At 41.2% G+C, this 22,082-nt stretch overlaps 1 protein-coding gene across 2 annotated transcripts in view; it reads left to right on the forward strand.

The window, feature by feature from the left end:
* The window catches only part of whrnb (whirlin b), a 77,354-nt gene extending 59,791 nt beyond the window's left edge, over positions 1 to 17,563 (forward strand). Inside the window, exons 5-12 of one of the 2 annotated variants that reach the window (XM_087171646.1) lie at positions 672 to 708; positions 2,457 to 2,642; positions 4,010 to 4,201; positions 6,110 to 6,184; positions 7,566 to 8,247; positions 8,709 to 8,884; positions 10,792 to 10,923; positions 12,676 to 17,563. In XM_087171646.1, the coding sequence (XP_087027772.1) occupies positions 672 to 708; positions 2,457 to 2,642; positions 4,010 to 4,201; positions 6,110 to 6,184; positions 7,566 to 8,247; positions 8,709 to 8,884; positions 10,792 to 10,923; positions 12,676 to 12,852 (1,657 nt within the window). In that variant the 3' untranslated portion in view covers positions 12,853 to 17,563. The remainder of the gene's footprint in view (positions 1 to 671; positions 709 to 2,456; positions 2,643 to 4,009; positions 4,202 to 6,109; positions 6,185 to 7,565; positions 8,248 to 8,708; positions 8,885 to 10,791; positions 10,924 to 12,675) is intronic. The other variant, XM_023397640.2, reaches the window with a different exon arrangement.
* The last annotated feature ends 4,519 nt before the right edge of the window (positions 17,564 to 22,082 follow it).

Consider the following 22,082-nt stretch of genomic DNA (forward strand, 5'->3'; position numbering starts at 1 on the left):
GCTAAGTCTTTGTCTTTCATTACGTGTCTGGTAATTTGGTCAGACGATGTCACAGTTATAAAATCACGATTTGACCAGAGGCGGTCCAGACATAGACTAGGTTTAGACCTAGTCTTATTTTGAATAGAAGGAACTACATAGTCAGTGACTATCAATCCCTTAAACAGAAACATTGTCATTCTGTGAACATAATCTTATCTAATGGAACCTCCATTACTGGGAGTGGGTCTGTTTGAGGACAAAAAAAACTCTCCCTGTCGTGGAGGATTGTGTTTGACGTCTCCATTGTGTCAGACAGCAGAGCAGTGCGTGGAGACTCCACTCTCTCTCCCTCATCCATCTGTCGCCAGTCCCTAATGGAGCTGGCCCTGATTGGGAGGTAGCGAAAGTATAAATTCCTCTGCCTGCTGCTGCCTAATAAATCATTCAAGTTGGCTCTCAGCTCCACACTTCATTAAATTCATGTTGCCTGGGCCTGCCGCAGGCTGGGCAGTAATGTTGTGTTTTGTAATCTTCTGGATGCATAAGAATCGGTGAGACAATACATTCATGTTGATGCTTTTACTTTGGTGGGTTGCTCTCAACAAAGTGTTTTGTAGGATGATTATAAACTAAAGTGAGGATCGTTTGTTTCTTAAATATACTCTGCGTTGTTTTCTTCTTTGTTGCAGACCATCATCAGCCAGAGCTACACATGAATTAGGAAAGGTAAGAATGGCAGCCATGCATCACTGCCCTCTGTATACATATTAACACTAATCATTGACCTTTCAGACAGATCCTACACTCCAACATGCTGTAGATCCATCTGTGCATGTCATATCTTTTTCCTGAGCAGAGGTGGAACTAGAGGCAGGTTAATCTTACAACTTTGAGCTTGAGTCAACAAAGTCAAATAACATCTGTAACTTGAATTTAATCTTAATACTAATACTATTCAATCCTGTCCCAACAGATGATACCTCAGATTATCACATTTGGACGTTAAACTCACAGTCAGTACCTTCTGCCTCTAGGGGTCTCACTCAAAACAATAACAAAAGAATGAATGAACATGAAATAGTGATAGTGTAATAGTAAGTGTAAGTGTAATAGGGACCACAGAAGGTGTTGTCTTCACCACCATTACAGTAAGCTCCTCCCCGTTTAGATTCCTTCAGTGTGAGTGGTTCAGGAAATCAAACAGACCCAGTGATTCTAAGTGTTAAAAACACTGAATGAAGCAGTTTGACATTTAAAGTCAGAGTTTGAGCGACGCTGTACGGAGGACAGAGACTCAGGGAAGAGTTGGAGCTGACATTGATGCTAACCTTTGTTCTGATTGTTTCTCTGATAACTTATGAAGCAGACGTTCAGCAAGTTTTTACAAGCAGCTGAATCATCCACACAGTGTCCTCCTCTCCACAACAAACACACCAGGGGATTAAAACCAGTAGAAACCTCCAGAAAGCAGTTTGACTTTAAAAAGCAGAGATTCAGCGACGCTCTTCAGTGACACAGGACAGGACGTCTCCAGCAGCTGGGAGCTGAGCTGTCCTCCTTCACCTGCTTTCATCTCTTCAGCTCATGTTGCACACACCTGAGCTTCTCCCTGTCTCCATCCCTGAAGGCCTCCACTTTCTGGTTGAGGAGGGTCTTGATGTTACTGGTGATCCAGGGCTTGTTGTTTTTGGAAAGCAGTGTACAGTCCTTGCTGGTGTTACAGTGTCCATACAGAAGTTAATGTAGTCCGTGGTGCATTCAACCATTCTATCAAGGTCAGGGTCCTTTGCTGTTATCATTTTCCTGTGACTCCAACAGGCCATTCCAATCTGTGTCCTTTACAGACTCACTGGTCTCCGAGGTCCAGTTCCTGAATGAGCAGGTGGTTGCAGCCTGCATCAGTAGACAGGGCTTGTAGGAAGGTTGAAGAAAACCAATTAGGATCTGATCTGCCAAGTGGTGGTAGAGCTGAAGCAGTGTAGGCCTCCTTGATGTTTGCATACAACAGATCCAGTGTCTTATTTTCCCTTGTGGGACAGTCAACATACTGAATATTGATATTGATACTGATATTGAAGCATGTCAAGCAGAAGCTATTAAATATAGAATTTCTTCCATCTATGAATTGCTTAATTTTTCTTGGATTTTTCATGGCAATAACTATGGCAGAGAAAAGTCTTTTCCCCAAACAAAGCTTTTCACAGTTGGTCAAAGGATCTCACTGAAACTCAATCTACCAACAGTGAGAAGAGCTGTTTTCAAGTCAAGCTGCTGTTGAAGATTATGAACCACTGATGGAAAACAAGTTAAAGTGATGACTTTTTCCTGAGTGTGATCAGATCAGCCACGGCGATGTGTGTGTGGAGGATGAGAGGGGGGATGGAAGCTGCACACATCTAAGACTTTCTATCTGCATACCACTGACCCTTGTCTTTTTCTCCCATCATCATGTGTCACGTTATCTGTCCATCCAGCCCACAGTGCACAGAGGTGTGGGCCCGCCAGGTGTGCAGCTGTCTCTGGAGCAGCAGGCCTACATGCTGCTGACGGAGCCAGAGAGGAAGACCATGTGCTACTACTTGCAGGAGTACCAGGACAGACACATAGGAGTGGAGTCATTGACCATGGCTCTGTTTGAGCTCTTCAACACACATGCAAAGGTGCAGCAGCGACTCTACAGGGGATCTCAGTGGGGTCAAAAAGGGAGGGTGGTCATAAACATAGGAAATCTCAACTGTGGTGTTAAGTGGGGAACATGATTGAGGAAGCCAAGACTAGCAGGACTAGCACACGTAATTTAACTCCTGTAATTTCAATGTCAGTGACATTATAAATGATTTGGTCACATAGGTGTGAGGCCAGAGGGCGGCTGGTTTCCCTTGGCGTAGTCCGACTGATCACAGTTTGGCAGTGGCATGACGGCAGCTTCATCTGATTGGTTAATTATTCTTTTTTTTTTCATCAGGGGTTGCCAACTCTGACCTGGCCTCCTCAGAGACGTGACATTAGTCTAAAGAAGCTTATAGCTCACAGCCACCGTAGCTTCACCACACATTCACACATCAGTTAGAGGGGCGCTGGTTACCTCAATGAGGTAACAGAGAAGAGGAGGGATGGCAGCTACAGCACAGAGTATTTACACAGTCTAACTGTTTTTATTTAAATGACAACTACAGTCTGTAAAAGGGGAAGCCTGGCTTCACTTGGCCTCCGGGGGAAAACACCACTGCCTCTCAAGCAACCAGAAACATCAATACTACTCTATTCATCTATTTTTCCCAATTTTCTATCCACCATTCTATAGATAGAACGATGAGAAAGTCCAAAATCTTAATAATATATTAGACATATTCAAAGTTGATTCAATTTTAGAAAATTGACTTCAATTTTCCAACTATGTATTTTGATTTTATTCTGAAAATTGAACTGATAAATGTTACATTGACCAAACAAACACCACCACTGACCATGGCAAAAACTAGCCTGTTCTAGCAGTGTGCATGACTTTTTATTGTCCCCTGGAAACATTTCTATTGTAGGCTGTGCTACTTGCAGTTTAATATGTGTTTGTTTCTCCTGTTTTGGCTGCTCATTCCTGTATTTGGTTGTGTTTTCCTGAGTCGCAGTGTGTTGACCTCTCAGACTCAAAGAAGAAAACATCTGGGCCGTATTCACAAAGCATTTTACGATCATTATTCCCTCGTATCTTTTAAGTAATTCAGCATCGTGTAAGGTTTCCAGAACACTGTGATGTGGAATGACAGCTGCCCTTTAAGATTCTTTGTGATTTGGTCGTAGTGAGTTAGGAGTCCTCTCCACTGCTTCTAACTCCTAAAGTTAGGACTGACACGCCCATTATTTTTAGGAGTTTCTCCTAAATCTGCAAGTTAGGTGCTACTTTTAGCCTTAAGATGCTTTGTGAATACAGGCCCTGATCATCAATGCAACAACTGATGATCAACAATAAAAAATACAGAATAAATATAAATATAAATATCAGTTTTTTTTCTCCTCTCCTTCCCCGCAGCTGTCCATGTTGTCAGAGGTGAGGAGCCTGGTGGCTCCCCAGGATCTGGAGCTGTACGACAGGCTGGTGTTGCACCGTGAGATGGAAGCCCACCAGCCCTGGCAAGGAGGCCTGGGAGTGCCGCACCTACAGGGCCACTGCAACCACACAGCCCCTGTGATCCACGATGCAGGACAGACTGTCCCTGTGACGGTAGATCCCTTATCTACTACACCTGAACATGTGACATCAATACAAAGATAAGGCTTAATAGAGCACAATAGAGATAAAAGACATTGTTGAGGTTATTTTGCACTACTGACCACCTTGTTGCAGCCTCTAGTTACACGGCTGCTTCCCAAATCGTCTGACAGAAAAATTAAATGATTTATGTGATATGATGCAGTAATGCAGAGAATACCAGCAGGCTGCCACAAAGAGGTGCTTATTCATTTCTTAACACTTGTGAAATCCATCACTCTACATTAATCCAAACATGTGTAAAAGTTTCTATGTCATTACAAGCACTTTAAAATTGATTTTAAAGGAGATGGGAAGCCAATGCAGTGAAGCCAAGACTGGTGTGGTGAGCTGCTGAGTTTTGAACAATTTAGAGCTGTCCAGTAGCTCCATTGTTCAGGCAGGTAAATAATAATTTTTGGAGTGAGATTTATGTTTGACACTTTCAGAGCTGCGGCTCATCAAGCTGTCTGGTAATTTACAGGTGGTGTACCTCTGATGTTATAAACACAAGACATAATGACTTTTGGAAGATAAATGTGGTCTAATAATAGTTCACATCTAATATCAGTTGCTGCCAATCTGCTTAACTGACAGTAAAGTTAAGGTTCATGTCTTATATCAGGCGGGTAATTGTGTGTGGTAAGTGCCAGAGGAGTCAGGAGTTAGTCAGTCAGTACTTTGATTTACAGTGCTTATAGATGGAGACTGGGGATGGTTCCTCCAATCAGAAACATGCAAGAGTGATGACACTCATACTGCACATTCTCAGTTAAACAAAAGTTATTTAGTGAAATTTAATGTTTTCATAATATGTTGCAACTGTGACCTGTGTTGCATCTGTCCCCAGGGTTGAGGTCAGTTGCAACATCTGAATTCTTCTATTTAGATCAATATTATGAATCATATGTAATCATCTTTAAATGGTATGGGTCATTAGTCAGATGTAAGTTTAATGTATAAAAGTGTGGTTGGTCTAGAACAAACAGTCAGAAATACAAAAACGCTTTGCAACCGTCCTCAGGTTATGAATGCTTAGTTATTTGATGATGCTATTAAATTCATTTTGGTGATGATGTCTGTGAAACTGCCCTGATGACACACTCATATTGTGGTTGTGATGATAATCTCATAAGCCTTGTTTTCTTTACTGAAGATCTATTGTTATTATGACAAAAGATTTACACGTCTACCCAGCCTGTGTGTGTCCCCTGCCTCTGTCTACACAGGAGGCGTTAAGAGCCCAACACACAATCACTCTAGTTATGTGACTGAAAGAAAATAATCTTGAGGCATAAATATGTGGTTCGGTTTGTGGGTTTTGTTTGTACAGAGTGAAATGTGAGCCAATGCATCTGTGTAGACAGCTGCTACATTCAAATTATCTCCACACTACGATGGTTGGGTGTGTTTTCCTGAGCTCCTCCAGCTTCCACCTTCACAGCGGTTAAAACGCCGCCTTGCTGTTCGTGTGTTTAGGGGTAAACCATGATGTGCACCAGCCCAGCTGCTAGGGAATTCACGAAGACAACCTTAAGTCGATTTCTATATAAATTTCAGTGTATTGGAGCTGTTGCACATCAACCTGGATTTATGATGATAAGCAGGTCAGGAGTAGTCTACATCAGAGACAAATCCCACAATGCTCTGCAGTGATGAAACGACAGAGCCTCCAGCCTTAAACAGCCTCAGCTGATTCAGCTGCTACAGAGAAACTTTCTCGAACACTTTGTTCTCACTGACTAAACCCTGTTGGACTCACACACTGTCCTGTGGGGCAGATCCTGTCCATGTAGCATCTGCATTAAGTAGGCTAACGTTGTTATTCCAGACTCGGCCCTGGAGTGCTGCAGTGCTTCATACTCATTCGCTTTCTTTCAGACTGATGACTCTGTTGGTGACTGGACACAAAAAGAGCAGGAGGAAAACACTAAAAGCTTACAGAACATCACACTGGTATGTGTCAGTTTTTATTTAATCTGCCAAAAAAATGATGCATGCAAAACCACATTGTTTGTGATGCGATGTTTAACGGATCATAGTTTTTTCAGAGGACAGATTAGATTACTAGAGTTAAAATCCTTATTAGGAGTTTCACTGAAGCTTTAATAGTCATCACATCCTACAGGAAGAAGTGGAGGATTAACTCTGCACTGAGGGTGAGAATAAGAAAGGCTATACACAACAGAGCTGCTGCGCAGAGTTTATCCCCTTTGGAGCAGCACAGTTCATGGAAAACTGACCATGAATTGACTGGATGTCTCATTTATATTTATATCTTTTTAGCCAGAGTTAATCTATGGTGCAGGACTGTGCTCAGTTCAAACTTAGATGTTGAATGTCGAGGCAGAAATGTTGAGTGTTGGTGTTACTATAAGAAAAGTCAGGCAGCGACCTTAGATATCCAAATCACTTTCCAGAACTGTGGATTGTAGATGTAGAAAATTTGTTTCAAGTCATCAAAAGTGAGTGTTGGTCTGTGGAGAAATGAACCAAAATGACCAACATCAATCAGTTTTAAAATGCCAAACAATATACAAAAAAGCTTTGACCCTTTATATTTACAGTCCTAATATAAAAGGTCAACAGCCAGAACCAGAGGCATTATTGTTTTCAGGTTGTCTGTCCTAATGTCCATACGTACGTACGTCTGTTTGTCCCATTCTCGTGGACATAATATCTCAGTAACAGCTTGACAGAAAACAGCTTGGCTTTACACAGGCAGTCGACAGGAAGCGATGTCTGCATTACATGTCATGTTGAAGTGTTAAACCATTGCATGTGCGCATTTCTCTTAATGCTAAAGTGGACATACAGTGTCCAGCATTTGATATCACTATTAATATTAGTAGTCTTATTCATTAAAGAGACAGCTCGACATTTTTGTCTGTACTGTAGATGAACGTCAGTCTCACATCTGTGTGTTAGTACAGGGCTGCCGTCAGGACGTCGATGCAGGGCTTCAATTAGCAATTCATATTTTCTCAGTCTGGTTGTTTAGTCGTGTGCACAAACAGATAAACTGCTGGTTATAAAAGAAAAAACACCTTTAGCACATCCTCTTAAATCAAACTAGTCATCATTATGTTTCCGATTATAGACAGGTTTAGAAGTGTGGATTTTACACTGAGCTGCATTTTTGATGAATATTGATCATCTTCATCACATTCTCAGAAAATTGAATAGTCAGTTCAAACTCATGACCAAATCATCCAGCACTGAAATCTTAAGGTTTAGAATTCTGAATCTTTCTTTCATCTTGTTACGTATCTGGCTCAGAGAGAGGAGCTGCTCTGTTCATGCGGGACACGTTCTGTTGCCGTCTTTTTGCTGACAGGATGAAATACAGGCCTCTGGTGAGTTTCTGTGGAGGAGTGCTCCATTCCAGGCCCAGAGCAGGCTGTCCAGGGAGAAGGAGCTGGGCAGGAAGTCTCCAGCCCGGCTGGTGCAGCCCGGCTCCAGCCTACTCTTCGCTGGCCCCACCCAGCTGCTCCAGGACTGCCTCCAAAAGTCGCTAAAATCCCTACCCACCAGCCACCAGCCCTCCCCTGCCTCCGCCACCCACCACACTTCTCTCAATGCACTCCATCACACTTTCTTCCAGCCCTGCGATGCTGAACACCTCAACCACCCCCACTTTGCTCATCACTTCCACCACCATCCCGGCAACCACATTAGATCTAGTTCGGGACATCACACCTGCCCGGGCTTCCTGCACCACCGGGACTCCTCCAGCTCTGCAAAACCACAGGGATCCGTCAAGCTCTCCTCCAGATCCAGCTCCTACGAGAAATCCTTCATCTTGTCAAAGTCTGCGTCCTCTTCCAAAGCAGCATCTCCCATGGTATCCCCTCATCCATCACCCCATCCCTCGCCATGTCCCTCCCCCTGCCCCTCTCTCATCACACCTGCTGCTCCACCCTGTAGTCCTGACCGCCTCTGCTCACCTGCCCTCACTCAAAAAGTTATGCTAACGGACATGAACTGGCTGTCTGCAGACTCCAGACCACAACAAAGAGGTACAGAACATGGCTGTGTGTGTGTGTGTGTGTGTGTGTGTGTGTGTGTGTGTGTGTGTGTGTGTCAACGTACAAGATACAGTTACTAGGAAAAACTGTAATTTGTTAGTGATGTATTATGCAACATACTACAAAATACACAACATGTTCACAGTGCAGTTCAAAATTAATGTTAAAAAAACAGTGTGTGGCTGTATTTGTATCGACGACTGTAAAACTAGTAAATTAGAATGTATTTTGGAAATGTACATAATACTGAAGTCAAGGCAACAGGTTTGCATCAACGGTGAATATCATCAACATCAATGAAAGCAGATCAGAAAAAGTAAAGTAGCATCATACTATAATGTAACACAGGTGTATTGAAATATAAATATTAGCTATGAAGCCTGATATAAACCTGACTCACACCCTTGACCCCTGTCGCTGTTTGTATACTAACATGACAGTGTCTCATCCAGGGGCCACACTGTCCCAGCTGTCCGACAGTGGCCAGACCCTGAGTGAGGACAGCGGGGTGGATATAGCCGAGGCAGGAGGCCTCAGTAAGGACGGCAGCCCTCGACCCAGCAAGAACCAGAGGCGCCATCTTGAACAGCCAGGGGCCCACGCACTTACTTCAGGGGCCACCAGACAAGTGAGGCCCCTACACTGCCATAACCACTTCAACATATCACGATTCTTCATGTTGCATCCTGTCCCACGGTGCTGAGATCACAAATTGATAAATTATTGGGTAATATTTGGGTGATTATTGATCAGTTTATAACTGGGTTTTTTCTCTAGAACTTGTTTTACTGCTTTTACTTTATGGAATTAAGTTAAGCAAAGACAACTTACATCGTAACCTATTAACTGCAGATAGATCAGTGTGATTAATTACACGGCGCCACATTGTGTGCTGTCTCATAACGGTGAGAGGATTGAACGTATCATTGTGTGGCAGTTATAGAGATGAAGTTCTGAATAGAGCGACAATTAGGTGACAATAACTGCCAAAGTGTTGATGAGCTTCAGGTCGTCTGTCCTCAGACTCTGCAGCTTTAATGACTCTTCTCTGAATTCAAAGAATTTAACCCACCCAGACATTTCCCACCTGCCCTCACAGTATTCCTGCCTCTCCCAGTCACCAAACCCACCTGCACACATGCTTCTTTTTCCCTGATAAACCATTTAGACCAGTGGTTCTCAACCTGGAGGCCAGACATTAGCTAACTACCGCAAAGTGGCTGAAATATGGAGCGGTGGCTTCTCAAAAAAAGTCTACCAGCTCAAGATGCAGAACAAGTTCAACTGAGAAGCAAAAGGTGCCGGCGGCTCTGACAGATCTCACACGTGTGGTAGCTGTCGTGTCCAGTGTGTAAATATTTGCTGATCTCTGTGAGTGCCGACTGTGTAGAGAATAGAGCCACCAGGGCAGGGCACTGCACAAGGGTAACTCGAGAGGGATGGGGGGGGGGGTTGAATATCATTTACTTAGTGCTTACAGAAAAACCACATAAATTTCACATGTAATCACTTGTACATATGATTATTTTGCACATGTGAAATTTAACATGTGAAGACATATTAAATCACATGTGAAATGTGTGGAACACATGTGGTTTTGGAACATTTTTGTGGTGTAATGTGTGAAGCCTTTTGTAAATTCCCATGTGAAACCTTTGGGATTACATGTGAAACTCATGTGAAACCTGTACTTAACATGAAACTTAGATTTACATGTAAAATCACAACATAACATGGGACTATTCGTTTCAAACGTGACATTATCTTTTTCACAATAAGCATTCACATATAAAGCAAACCACATGTGAAATGCTGCACTTCACATTTCACTATCACTTTCACATGCAAAGTTTGTATTCGCATGTAAAGTTTATAATGTGAATTTTAATATATACATTTGAAAAACAAATGTGAAATTAAATTCACATGTGCACCACTACATTACATGTGAACTCAAACATCTCATGTGAAATGCTTCAGTTCACATGTGAGATGTAGAATTTCACATGTGCTTTTTGTAAGGGAGATTATAGCATACCACTTTCCTTCCTGTGGCACAGGAAGGAAAGTGGTATGCCACCTGTGTTCTGACCTTATTCCCTAGCATTAGAATGTTTGCCTGAATCTTTTTGTGTCTGTTCTCCATCCTGAACTCTGACTAAAAAAATGCTATGCTACTATATTACTACTACAGTACTTGCACGGAAAATGAACAATGGCAAACTCTGCTTCACACCATCTCAACACACTGACGTCAAGATTCAGTTCATTTATTGCACCTTTGTTAAAAAGTAATATTTCAAGTAGCCGCATGCAGCTGATGATTATTATTATTATATCAGTGCATTACTGGCTGAGTATTCAATGTGTAGTTAAGCAGAAACCTGATTTAAAACAGTACATTTATGGTGCTGCACTCAGTTGAATCTGTTGATAAAAGGTGAGGATTTTGATTTCTGGTCTAGATCTAAAAACAAATTATTGATGATGATCTGAAGTTCAACCTTGCTCTCCAATATCTCTGACCTCTCCCAGCAGACTGGCTCACCGTTGACGGAGCTCACTGCTACCCTGGTACGGGTGGTGAAAAATGCCAACACCCTTGGCATTGCTATTGAGGGCGGAGCCAATACACGCCAACCTATGCCACGCATAGTCACCATTCAGGTGAGACAGTTTTACAGTTGTATTTGGCTGAGATTTGGTTTGAAGCCATTGTTCTGTGCGAAGATTCAGTGTCTTGTCTTTCAAAGTGCTGTATAAGGCCTGAGTGGAAAATTTTGCAGATGAAATTTCTGTTTTCCTTCAACATCTGATCCTTAGCTTATCAGCCTTCTTGTAACCCCTTTCACATTTTCTTTTTTTAAAGTATATTTTTTTGGGCTTTTGTGCCTTTATTGGACAGGATAGTGGAGAGAGACAGGAAATGGGGAGGCAGAGAGAGGGGGAATGACATGCAGTAAAGGCCGTCCGATGCGGGACTCGAACCGGGGCCAACTGCAGCGAGGACTGTAGCCTCTACACATGGGGCGCCTGCTTAGACCACTACGCCACACAACGCCCCTCCTTTCACATTTTCAAGTACAAAAAAAAAAAGCAAAACGGTACATTTCCATAAGTGTGAGGATGAGAGGCGCAAACATCACATAAGAACTGAACGAGCTGCAGCCTCGGTCCCCTGAGCAGAACCCAGCCCCACCCAGACTTGTGTATGAACAGGGCACCTTTGACTGTGCGGTGATTTCCATTTCAGCCATCCCTGTCACCCATGTCTGTGAAGACACTGACAGTCAGTACCAGTGAGCCGATTCAACAGTCACCATCAGACACAACGTGCCCTATAATCAGTTTGACGTTGCACATTTAGCCAATTATGTTCCTGTCATTTCAGGGGAATGTAATTATTCTCTGTTCTAAACGGCTGCACACACTCTTTGGTGAAATCATTAACAGATTAGTTCTTAGTTACAGTGGCTCAAACAGTAACTGTGTCCCAGTTCAGGGGCCACATCCTTCGGAGTGCATGGTCTATATAGGTGTGGCCCTTCGTAGCCGTCGTAGGTTTTAAGGGCCTTGGTTTTAACAGTTGTACTGTTAGCTGTTCAACTGAGCTGAAACCCAATACTTACATTCAAAAGTGTAATCCTCAGGCTCTCTGTCAGTCTTGTCTGCTTTCATTATCAGTGCACAATGAATCTTGGGATAGGTTGGGCCAAGAAGGGGCCCCCCTGCTGGAGCCTTCAATGCACAAGAAAAGAAAGATGCATTTCTCGGCTGAATCTGAAGGAGCCTTTGAATGGGACAGTTTAGTCGCTGTGGCCCCTGAATTGGGACACAGTTAGTGACTTACATGGAGATTCTTTTGCATATAATCAATAACCAAATTTCTGCATTTTAAACTTATTTGCATGAAGCCAAGGAAGTGGTACAGTACAAAAGAACAAAACATGTGGCGCTAGAAGACTGGATACTTCTCACACGGTGGGATGATGAACTCTGACAAGCTGGCAGTCTACAACCACTGACAGATTAGCCAGATGGGAACATGCAAGTGCCAGTCCATCATCACAATACAGTAGCTCTCCAAGCTCGCTGGCTTCGACCTGTCAGTCAGCTGCCCCACATTAAGCTTCAAAACTGAGCTGTTGATGTTGACATCTGTCAGTTTAGATGCTAAATGCTAGATGCTGTGGTTTTTGTTGTTGTCAGCTGTAAATCAAACAAATGCACCGGAACAGCTGGAGACTAAAAGAAAATTTATTGTCTATGGTGAAATCTTGAAAGGTATAAAACGATAAATTTCAAAATACTATAACAGTAATCTCTTTTATGACTTCAGGTGTAAGCTACTTTGTGCTGTAAGTAACAGCAAACACTTGCTTTCTCTGTCTAAATACTGTCTGCCTTCCCTCCTTCCAGAAAGGAGGCTCAGCTCATAACTGCGAGCAGCTGAAGGTGGGTCTGGTCATCCTGGAGGTCAACGGCATCTCCCTGAGAGGTCGGGAGCATAAGGAAGCCGCCCGGATCATCGCAGAGGCCTTCAAGTCCAAAGAGAAGGATTACATTGACTTTCTGGTGGTTGAGCCGGGACTCTGATATGATATCATTTTGGACTTTATGCAGCTAAGAAGACACTGTTTTACTGCTTTGAGGGAACCATATGAACTCAATCATAATATGTATATATTTATATATATATATATATATATATATATATATACACATACATATCATGGCCCTCATTTTAATCTAATGTTACATTCTTTGCACTCTCAGTCTTTAGTTGTCCTTTGTATGAAACATAAAAATGTTTCATACAATATATGTGGAGGCAGGTAGGAGGATCATCTGAGTCACACAGTAAATCAAATCAAATCAAATCAAATCAAAAAAAAATCGAATCAAATCAGATCAGATCATTGTAGTTTTCATTTGATCAGCAAAAATAACACTGTGGTCGAATTGAATGCAAAGTGAGACGGAGCCAAACACGATCATCTAGGTTGAAAACAAGTTTAGCCACATTACAACTTGCCAAATCCGTAAATGAACAACATACAACATATCCTCATTACCCTTAATGACAAACATAATTTGGTCACAGCTACATTTACTACAAAACAAATTTCTTGCTGTAAATTAGTTTTATATAAACATCATCTCTAGGAGACCGAGACTGAAGACCCTGGATAAAAGTGGACCTATTGTATTTCATAATGTTAGTTTCCCATAAACACATCATACTCAATATGTACATGTACATTCTTTAACATTTGATCAGTATTTTAGCAGTATTTTTCATATGCCCTTCAGTCCCTCTGATACAAGTGATAGTTTGTTGGTATACAGTAGATTGCTATGACTACAACGTTTTATAATTTGTTACAACCCAGCTCACAATAGGGGAAGCCCAACGCAACCTGCTGGAATTGGTTAGGTAAAATATAATAAGTAGTAAGGAGGGTTTCAGCTTCTTCAGCGGTGGTGGGGACGTCAGCCGCTCCAATCAGCAACACGATGGGCGGACACACCCCCTCCAGTAACAGCGGCCAGTCACGAAGCAGACCCACGCAGCCCACTTTGCATACGGGTCAACAGGAAACAGGGTTAAGCACACGGGGCCTGTAGCATAATATTAAACAGTTTAACAGTAGAAGGGCATTTTAATATTCTCTGTAAGAGGATGTTATTCTCTTTGTAGAATGTTGGTGTCTCATAGAAATGACTTTTATATTCAAAAACACTGCAACAGCAACATTCAGTAGAATAAGTAATCATGACTGATTTAATGAGGATATGTTGTTGATTTACGTTGAAGTAAAATGTTAACTGTTTCCAGCATTATGAAACTGTTCAAAAAAATCATTCTGTTACGACTCTCGCAGCACTGGGGGAAGGTTAGCGAAACAGATCTTGGTCTAATACAGAAAAAGTTCACAATGATTTCACAAACAACATGTGTATTTACATTTAACCAAAACCACCATCTGTCCCCTAACAAAGTGCTTCTGTAGTACAGAGGCCTATGGAAGTGAACACATCCCCACCACCTCTATGACTCCACTGCTCTTAATAAATGTAGCGCTTCATTCATTCATTATTCAATTAAAAATATATCTTTTCTACTAGACAGGGTTGTCTGTATGAAACCCCGTCCCCAGCACAGCAGAGATGATGGAGATCATATCATTATCATGCTCTCTGCGGGATGCTAACGAGGACGCAGTAATGAATCAGGGAGCTGTAAACGCAGCGTACAGGAAACACTCTTCAGATTGTTGTGATTACACTGTGAGGAAGAGGTCAGGTTGAACAGAACGACTAAGTCACTGACTGGTGAGCGGTTGTCTTCACAGTTCTGGTAAAAAAAAAAAAAGGAAAAAAAAATCATCATAAAAAATGAAACTTGCCAGTTTATTAGATCCATCTCGCGACACTTAAGCAGCCCACTACAAAGGTCCTGCAGTCAATCCCACCATTTCAAACTACGTATTAAAACAACTAGTGGTTTACATAGTAGGAAATGTTCAATGCAATTCAATGCGATACAAAACAAAAGCCTTTTCATCAGAAATCTCTGCACGTTGACAGACCTGTGATTTAACAGGCCAGGTTGCAGTGATGCTGTGCGCATCTGTTTCAGAGGTGAAGACACTCAATGAACGCACAGACAAATCAAACTGGAGTACAAGAATATGCAGATGTTATAGGTGTAAAATGTGAAGATGTGTCTGCAGTACTGGAGCAAAATATCAGACACAGTTCCAGTTAAAGGTCCAATCAGCTGTTTTACACAAGAACCACATGTTGATATTAATGAGGAGTTGCCCATGAAACCTTCAAAACACCTGTTTAATGTCTTCTGTTTTTCTGAAGGAGCTATTTTGAAGTCTAAAAAAATCTAATTTAATGGACACAAAAAATCAGAGGTGAAGTTAGGAGTCAGAGTAAATGCTAGTTGCATCATGTGTCATCATCAATGTGAGTTCTAGTGTTTTTGGGGCTTTTTCTTTTGCTGCTGCTATTTCAACATTTTTAAAAAAAATCTATCCGCCAAACTAATGTCAGCGTGACACTAATGCTACGTCAACACTAATATGTTTTCATTTTAAAACAGCGCTTTAAAGCCGTAACGAAACGTTTTAGCTCCGTATCAGAAACGATCTCCGTCCACACTGACACACCTGAAAACACGTAGACACATGACCTTTCATGTACACTGGGTATGCGTATACCTGGGCGAACAACCCCTTGTAATTATTATTATTATTGCACACTTCAAACATGACTACTCAATAGTCTTAACGATTTCACACAACCCAGAAAAATGAAACTACAGGTCGGTATTCACAGTATTATGAATGAACTGTGGTTTATTTGGTAGCCGTGGGAGTGGGGAGCAGTGAGGAGACCTGTGATCAAACTCCCGCCACCCACTCACCATCTCGCACCACCTCTGAGAGGAGACCTTCTCAGCAAGCAGAACCCTGCACAAACTAGAAAGTTCACCTACTCCGAGCTCCACGGTGACATGATGTCATCGACGTAATGAGATGATGAAATGAGCAATAGAAAATCGATAGCGCAAACGCAATATATATATATATATATATTTTTTTTTTTTTCAAGCTCCCATGCTACCACCTGAAAAGATACCAATGTTGCCCATATCTAAATCCACCACTGGTAAACAGGAAGCAGATTGTCTTCTCTGTGGTTGATTAGTCAAACAAAATCCTCTGAACAAGGAACAGTAAAGACAGTCATATTGTTAACATACAGAATGTAAGTGAACAACAGCTGCTAGCAAAGACAACAAGGTCAGTAACACTGTAACTCATTATCATGTTGTATTCACCACTGGGGGGTACAGGCTGATGAGAGCCAATCAGGAGAGACCGTGGGTGTCTGTCCAGACTACAACACCACCCCAAAATAAAACACAACCCCAGAGTTTTCTAACTAAAAGAGGTCCGGCAGAGTTTCTGATTTAGAGACTCTGGAGTCGTGTGGATGGAAGGAGCAAACGTAGCAAAAGTGAAGCGTTTTAGAACTAAAACGTAGTAGTGTGGACAAAGCCTGGCTGGAGTGACCCTTTAAAAGCATTTACTGTATTTATTCTTTGATTTATTGGACCTTGTTTCAACAAAAGTCCAACAGATTGTTTCTATGATCCACAGCATGAATTTATTTCATAATCAATTTTTAACCTGTGTTCAGGACAACCTAAAAAGCTAACTTAGCAGGAGCATGTTGGTGAGTACAGCACCTGCAAAACTCTGCTGTAGAAGATATAAGTCACACGTCTGGCTTCTATTTGTTGTGTTTCTTTAAACGCATTTGCTTGTTCCATAAGCCTTAGACATGTTTTAGTATCTGTTGTTTTCATAACCATAATCCAAACTAATACAACAGAGATATCATTACATGCCTAAAGAAATGCAAAAATCTTGTTTTCTCATTGATAGTTTAATATTTAGTCAATCATCTGATTTCCACCTCACTGCTGTTATTATATCATTATTATTATCGTTATTATTATTATTAATAATAATAATAATAATAATAATAATAATAATAATAATAATAATAATAATAATAATAGAATAGAATATTTGTCAGATATCTGATCAGAAATATCAGACCCCATATTTAAAACGCACTGCCCTGCAGTAAACCCGCCCTTCATGAGGATTATAAAGTCCTTGATTCTGTTAGAGCGTGGTGCTGATTTATCAACATCCTCTTAAATGTCACATGACGCACGGCGTAGGATGATGGTTATATTTTTGCAGTCTAATGATATAATCCCACTTCACTGAGATAGTACTAGAGAAATGTAGGAGTTTAGTGATAAGATGTAATGCAACACTAAATAGTCTGGATCGAGGATTATATGTTGGTGAGAAATACTCTGCTGTTTTAATGATGTGTTAATGAGATTATGGTTTGTTTTTGTTTTTTTTGCATTTTGTGAATGCAACCTGTTCAAAAATAATTTAGCAATATAGCTTCTACAGATAAGACTGTACACAGATTTATAGAGCTGTATATACGGTAAGTGGTGAGAGGCTGGAGCATTTTGTTAAACACAGTTATGTAACCTCCTTTGTGGCTGATGTAACTGCTAATGTCTCTTGTGTGTTTCCCTTGCACAGCTGTTTCAGCACAAAAATATCCTTCAGAGCAAATCACTTATTCTTGTATTGGTTCTTTTTTTTTTCTATCGGCAGATAGAGTGAAGTATGTCCAAATACTCCCCAAACAGACTTCCTGTCGACACAATAAAAAGTCTAATCAAACTGAACTACACATGTTTTATATTTGGTGTAACAAGAAGTTGATAGAGATTTCAAAAATGTTCAGGTGTGTAGCAACGAGGGAGGAGCCTGGACGGTAGAGAGAGGGAAACAGCGAACCTTGATTTCTTTGAGACGTGGTACATTCTCTGACTGGTGCAGTAATTCTCTATCAGCAGTTCATGGTGGACGACAACGTGCTGCAGGGGCCGCTAACAAGCTGCGGAAACAGAAACGATGCAGCAACAGAAACACATGAACTTGGAAAAGCTAATGCAACAGAAAAAACGCTGCATATCGAGATGACGCAACAGAAGAGCTCCAGGCCTCCAGGGGGAGCTCTAAGTGGAACACCCATAGACTGTATATAAGCTAATGCTAACACTTTATATTATCTGTTGCTCTTTGATGATATATTACCAAATGTTACAAAGAACAAAAACCTTTTTATGTCACCTCTTATTTCTTTCCTCATACTCTTGTTTGGTCCGAGGTCAAAGATCAAAGGTCAGGTCATAGGTCTGGCATCTTGGGTTGAACCTAAAACTAGTGCTGAAGGTGTTCCACTTCGAGCTGCCCTGGAGGCCTGGAGCTCTTCTGTTGCATTCGTTTTGGAGGTTCGTGTGTTGTTGCATGTTTTCTATATTTGCAGTGTGTTATTGTTCATGTCTTTGTTTTTTCTTCCTGCAGCACATTTTTTCATTTGCAGCACATTTACATTGTTGTGTTTGTTTTGTTGTATGTGTTTTTGAATCTGAATCGTTTCTGAATTTGCAGCTTGTTTTCTCCTGGTTGAAGTGTGTTGGGCCGTTGCAGCGCGTCTGCCGTTGTCAGCCACCGCAGCTGTCTGAGGGATAATGAGTTATTCTTGCTGCACTTTTTAAATGCATTTTAAAAGGGTAAGTATTAAAGTTTTTTTTTCTCTCTGTAACACAAACCAACAATGAACGTGTCCCACTAACAAGACTCGTCTACGTATCCAAAGCCTGGTAGACCTTATTCCTCTGTGCCATAGAGCTCCATGAAAACACATCATTGAGCCACACTGTTGCCCTGGGTGACATGTTCCTTCAATGCCACACACATGCTGAAAACAGGCCCGAACAAAGGCACGGTTTCCTGCTGCTTGAATAACCTTTGTCTTGCTGTCTATAAGAATATTTACCATATATATATAGAGAGAGAGCAAAAAAAAATTGAATTAATTATTATGAATGAATTTATCAATTGCAATTCTTAAGTGTATTGCTTTGTGATTTATCAGTATGGTTGGCACAGGTTGCTATGTTCAGTACAGATATATTACAGCCAGGTTGTTGACTTAACATCTGTCTTACTCACTTCACAATAACCATAATGTTCATAACTGATGACTGATTGTATTTTAGAGGCAGAGTGAAAAGTGCAGTTTCTGGATGAGGTGGTAAGGAGCAGGGAAACAATGCATTACAGGGGAAAACATCCAGTGCAGGTTAGTCGTGAATTACCTTGCATTAAATTCATCAACACATAAAACAGAAAACTGTCTGCGAGATCCGTTTTTCTGAGATATGAATAAAACCAGGCTCCTACTCCCAGAAAATATCAGACACCATGTGGTTCTCTGCACGAGTCTGTGGGGATTCGAAAATGGTTACGCAAATATGCAGATTACAATGTTGAAATGTTGACGGCAAACTTAACAAAACAGTAAATGTGCACATTTGCACGTCCTTCTTTCCTGCAGGAGCTTTAGACGCCAACCTCCCATCAGCAAGAAATATTCTCTGACTTCATATTGACTGATGATGCAGCCACAGCATCCACTGTGTTTAAGCAGCGTTGACATTCTCTGAACCACGGCTGCATTTCAACAGCTCCTGCACTCCCAGTGTCCCCGGCGCCGGAGACCCACACTGTTTCAGGTTAGTCCTAATTTGTGTAGTTGACTTCTTGTTTGAGAAACATGATATCAACACGGAGGATAAGAGGCTGAATCCTCCATCGTTTCTAATCTTGAGGCTCTGTCCTGTGAAGCAGCTTCAGCTCCAGCAGGTGGTGATGTTCGCACCCAAGGCTGTTAGCAGCACACATGTTGGAAAAGGTAAGGTGTTGATGCTCTGTAAACCATCTGATGACATCATTGACACAGCTAATACATTTTCTTTTCTCTCTGCTGCTGCTAGTGTTATTACACTACAAAGATTGTAGTGTAATTACAAAGACTGTAGTGTAATCACCAATTAACACCCTTTAATTAGAGATGATAGGACACAGGGCTCAGTGTTGGAGAACGATTGAACCTCTGGAAATGATATGACTCTACTCGTCACTCATCTGCTGTGCATTACATTGTATTTGTGTTAGTTCACTGATTCACGGGTTTTTAAGACCCTTACAGACACATAATTGTAAGTTATGTAAAATGATATCCATCTTAATGAACATTCCTTCACTACTCTTAGAAACAGTAGAAGATGTTCGGGTGGGTGGAGGTGGAAAAACTGAAAGTGTGGAATTCCCTCTAGTTATATTTGACAAGATGTTGTGCTTATATAAGCTTGTATATCCACATAGCAGAGGTGGACATGAGTTCACCTGCTCTGAGGTTTCCATAGAGTTGAAGTGACTCACATCTTCTGCTGCTCTCTGCCTGCACACTAAAGGCATAAAGAGAGCTTTATTCTGAAAGGAAATGTGATATCTCAGCTGTTGCTGCTTGAACCTCAGTCAGAGTCGTATTCACTGCAGGTAGAAAACACACACTTCTCTCACCTCGCTGGTTTGTTCCTTCACCAGAAAAATCATCTTTCTCAAAAAAAAAGCAGCTTTGAAGGGAAAAGGGGGGGGACTCTAAAAATAGGCACAGCAGAGTTCACACGTTTCCAGAGCCTCATCATCCCACGCTTCCATCAGCAGCTGGAAAAGGCTCCCTCCAGCGACTTTAGTAGGAATTACACCTGAATCTTTGGAATGTATTGTGTAACCAGGTTAATCACACTGAACCTCAAAGCAGGATGGACCCAAAAGAGAGAGACAGGAAAGTTGGGGAGTCAGGGGATGATACGCAGAGGGTTGGAATCGAACGCAGGCTGCTGCAGTGTGGACGGAGCCTAATGGTACGCACCCCATCATTTCCATATTTTGTATTATTGTTTTTTGTTATGTCCATCCTTGACGCTGTCCTGAAATGCTAAGTGATGAATGTAAGAAAGAGAAACATGAAACACACAACTCTGTTTTCATCATATCACGACTGTTTTAATTGAGTCGACTTTAAATCAATGAAACTTAAATTTTTCATTACACATCCATTTTCAATTCACATGCATTTAAATCACTGTCAATCTCTGTTATTATCAATTCATTTTTGTTACTTCCACCCTTCATAATTTCCCTTTTGATACTTTCAAATTATTCATGTATCTGTATTTATTTATTTTTTGCCTTTGGATAGAAGCTCTTTATAGCAAGTTTAGAATTTTAAATTCATATATTAAAGTTTAAGTGTGTTAAATTTGAGAACAAAGGACAGAGACCCTGCACACTGTGGATCAAACCACATTCCCGTCCTTAGATGTTCAATCATTCGTTAATAAGTCAAGTACAAGTAATGGACAATGTGTAGGATTTTTGCATTGTGTTTTCAAATGATGGTTTTGGGTTGATAACAAATAAATAAATAAACAAATAATAAAACTCCACCACTACAATGTACTACCTGCAGTTTATTGTATTACACGGATGTAAATAATACGCCTTCTTTCTGAGCTTACAGGGTGGAGATCCAACGTCAACAAAAACTAAATGAAGAGTTTAATGGAAGCTTAACACACACATGCTGCAGCAAGTATTCTTGGTGTATGTGGACATAAAAACACAGACTTGTGATAATATTGACCTCTCTCTTCATACACAGTGGATCACTAGTTACAGAAAAGCACTATACAACAATAACCAATGACAAAATGATAGTCAAACACGGAGTAGTAAAAGGAAACTGAATCTCTACAGGACAAAAAAACAATGCCAGAAACGCTGCTGAGTATCGAGACGATGCACGAGAGAGACTATTCGACTATACTGTATATTTATCTTTCAAATGCTTCATCTACAGCTAAAAATACTGCCAGAGTACGTTGGCATTTCCAAGGTCAGACACATGACTGTGACTCTGGTTGTTTGTACAGTGTTGTGCGGTTGCTACAGTGTGGGAAGCGCTACAGACATGGAGGCATGGAGCAACATAACAAAAGAAGAAAGCAGTGTATTGGTCGGGGGAGGATTACAGTAGAAGTCAGCACGTGTCAGATCCATGAGTTTGCTCCATTATAACCGTGAAGCAGTGGAATATAGTCTGAGTAAAGTCTTCACTCTCCCTGAATCTCATCCAATCATTTAAACGGATTCACACACATAAGTCATCCCACAATTAACACTGACTAACATTCAACACAAAATTTAGTCTCTTCCAATAAACTTTCATCAGTATCAACAAACTGAATTTAAAACACAGTTTCAGGGTTGAAACAGCTACAGAATGGCGTA

The sequence above is a fragment of the Seriola lalandi genome, unplaced genomic scaffold (genome assembly GCF_002814215.2).
Source record: "Seriola lalandi dorsalis isolate HSWRI2012SDOR001 ecotype SW California unplaced genomic scaffold, Sedor1 jcf7180002054883, whole genome shotgun sequence".
Classification (NCBI taxonomy): Eukaryota; Metazoa; Chordata; class Actinopteri; order Carangiformes; family Carangidae; genus Seriola; species Seriola lalandi.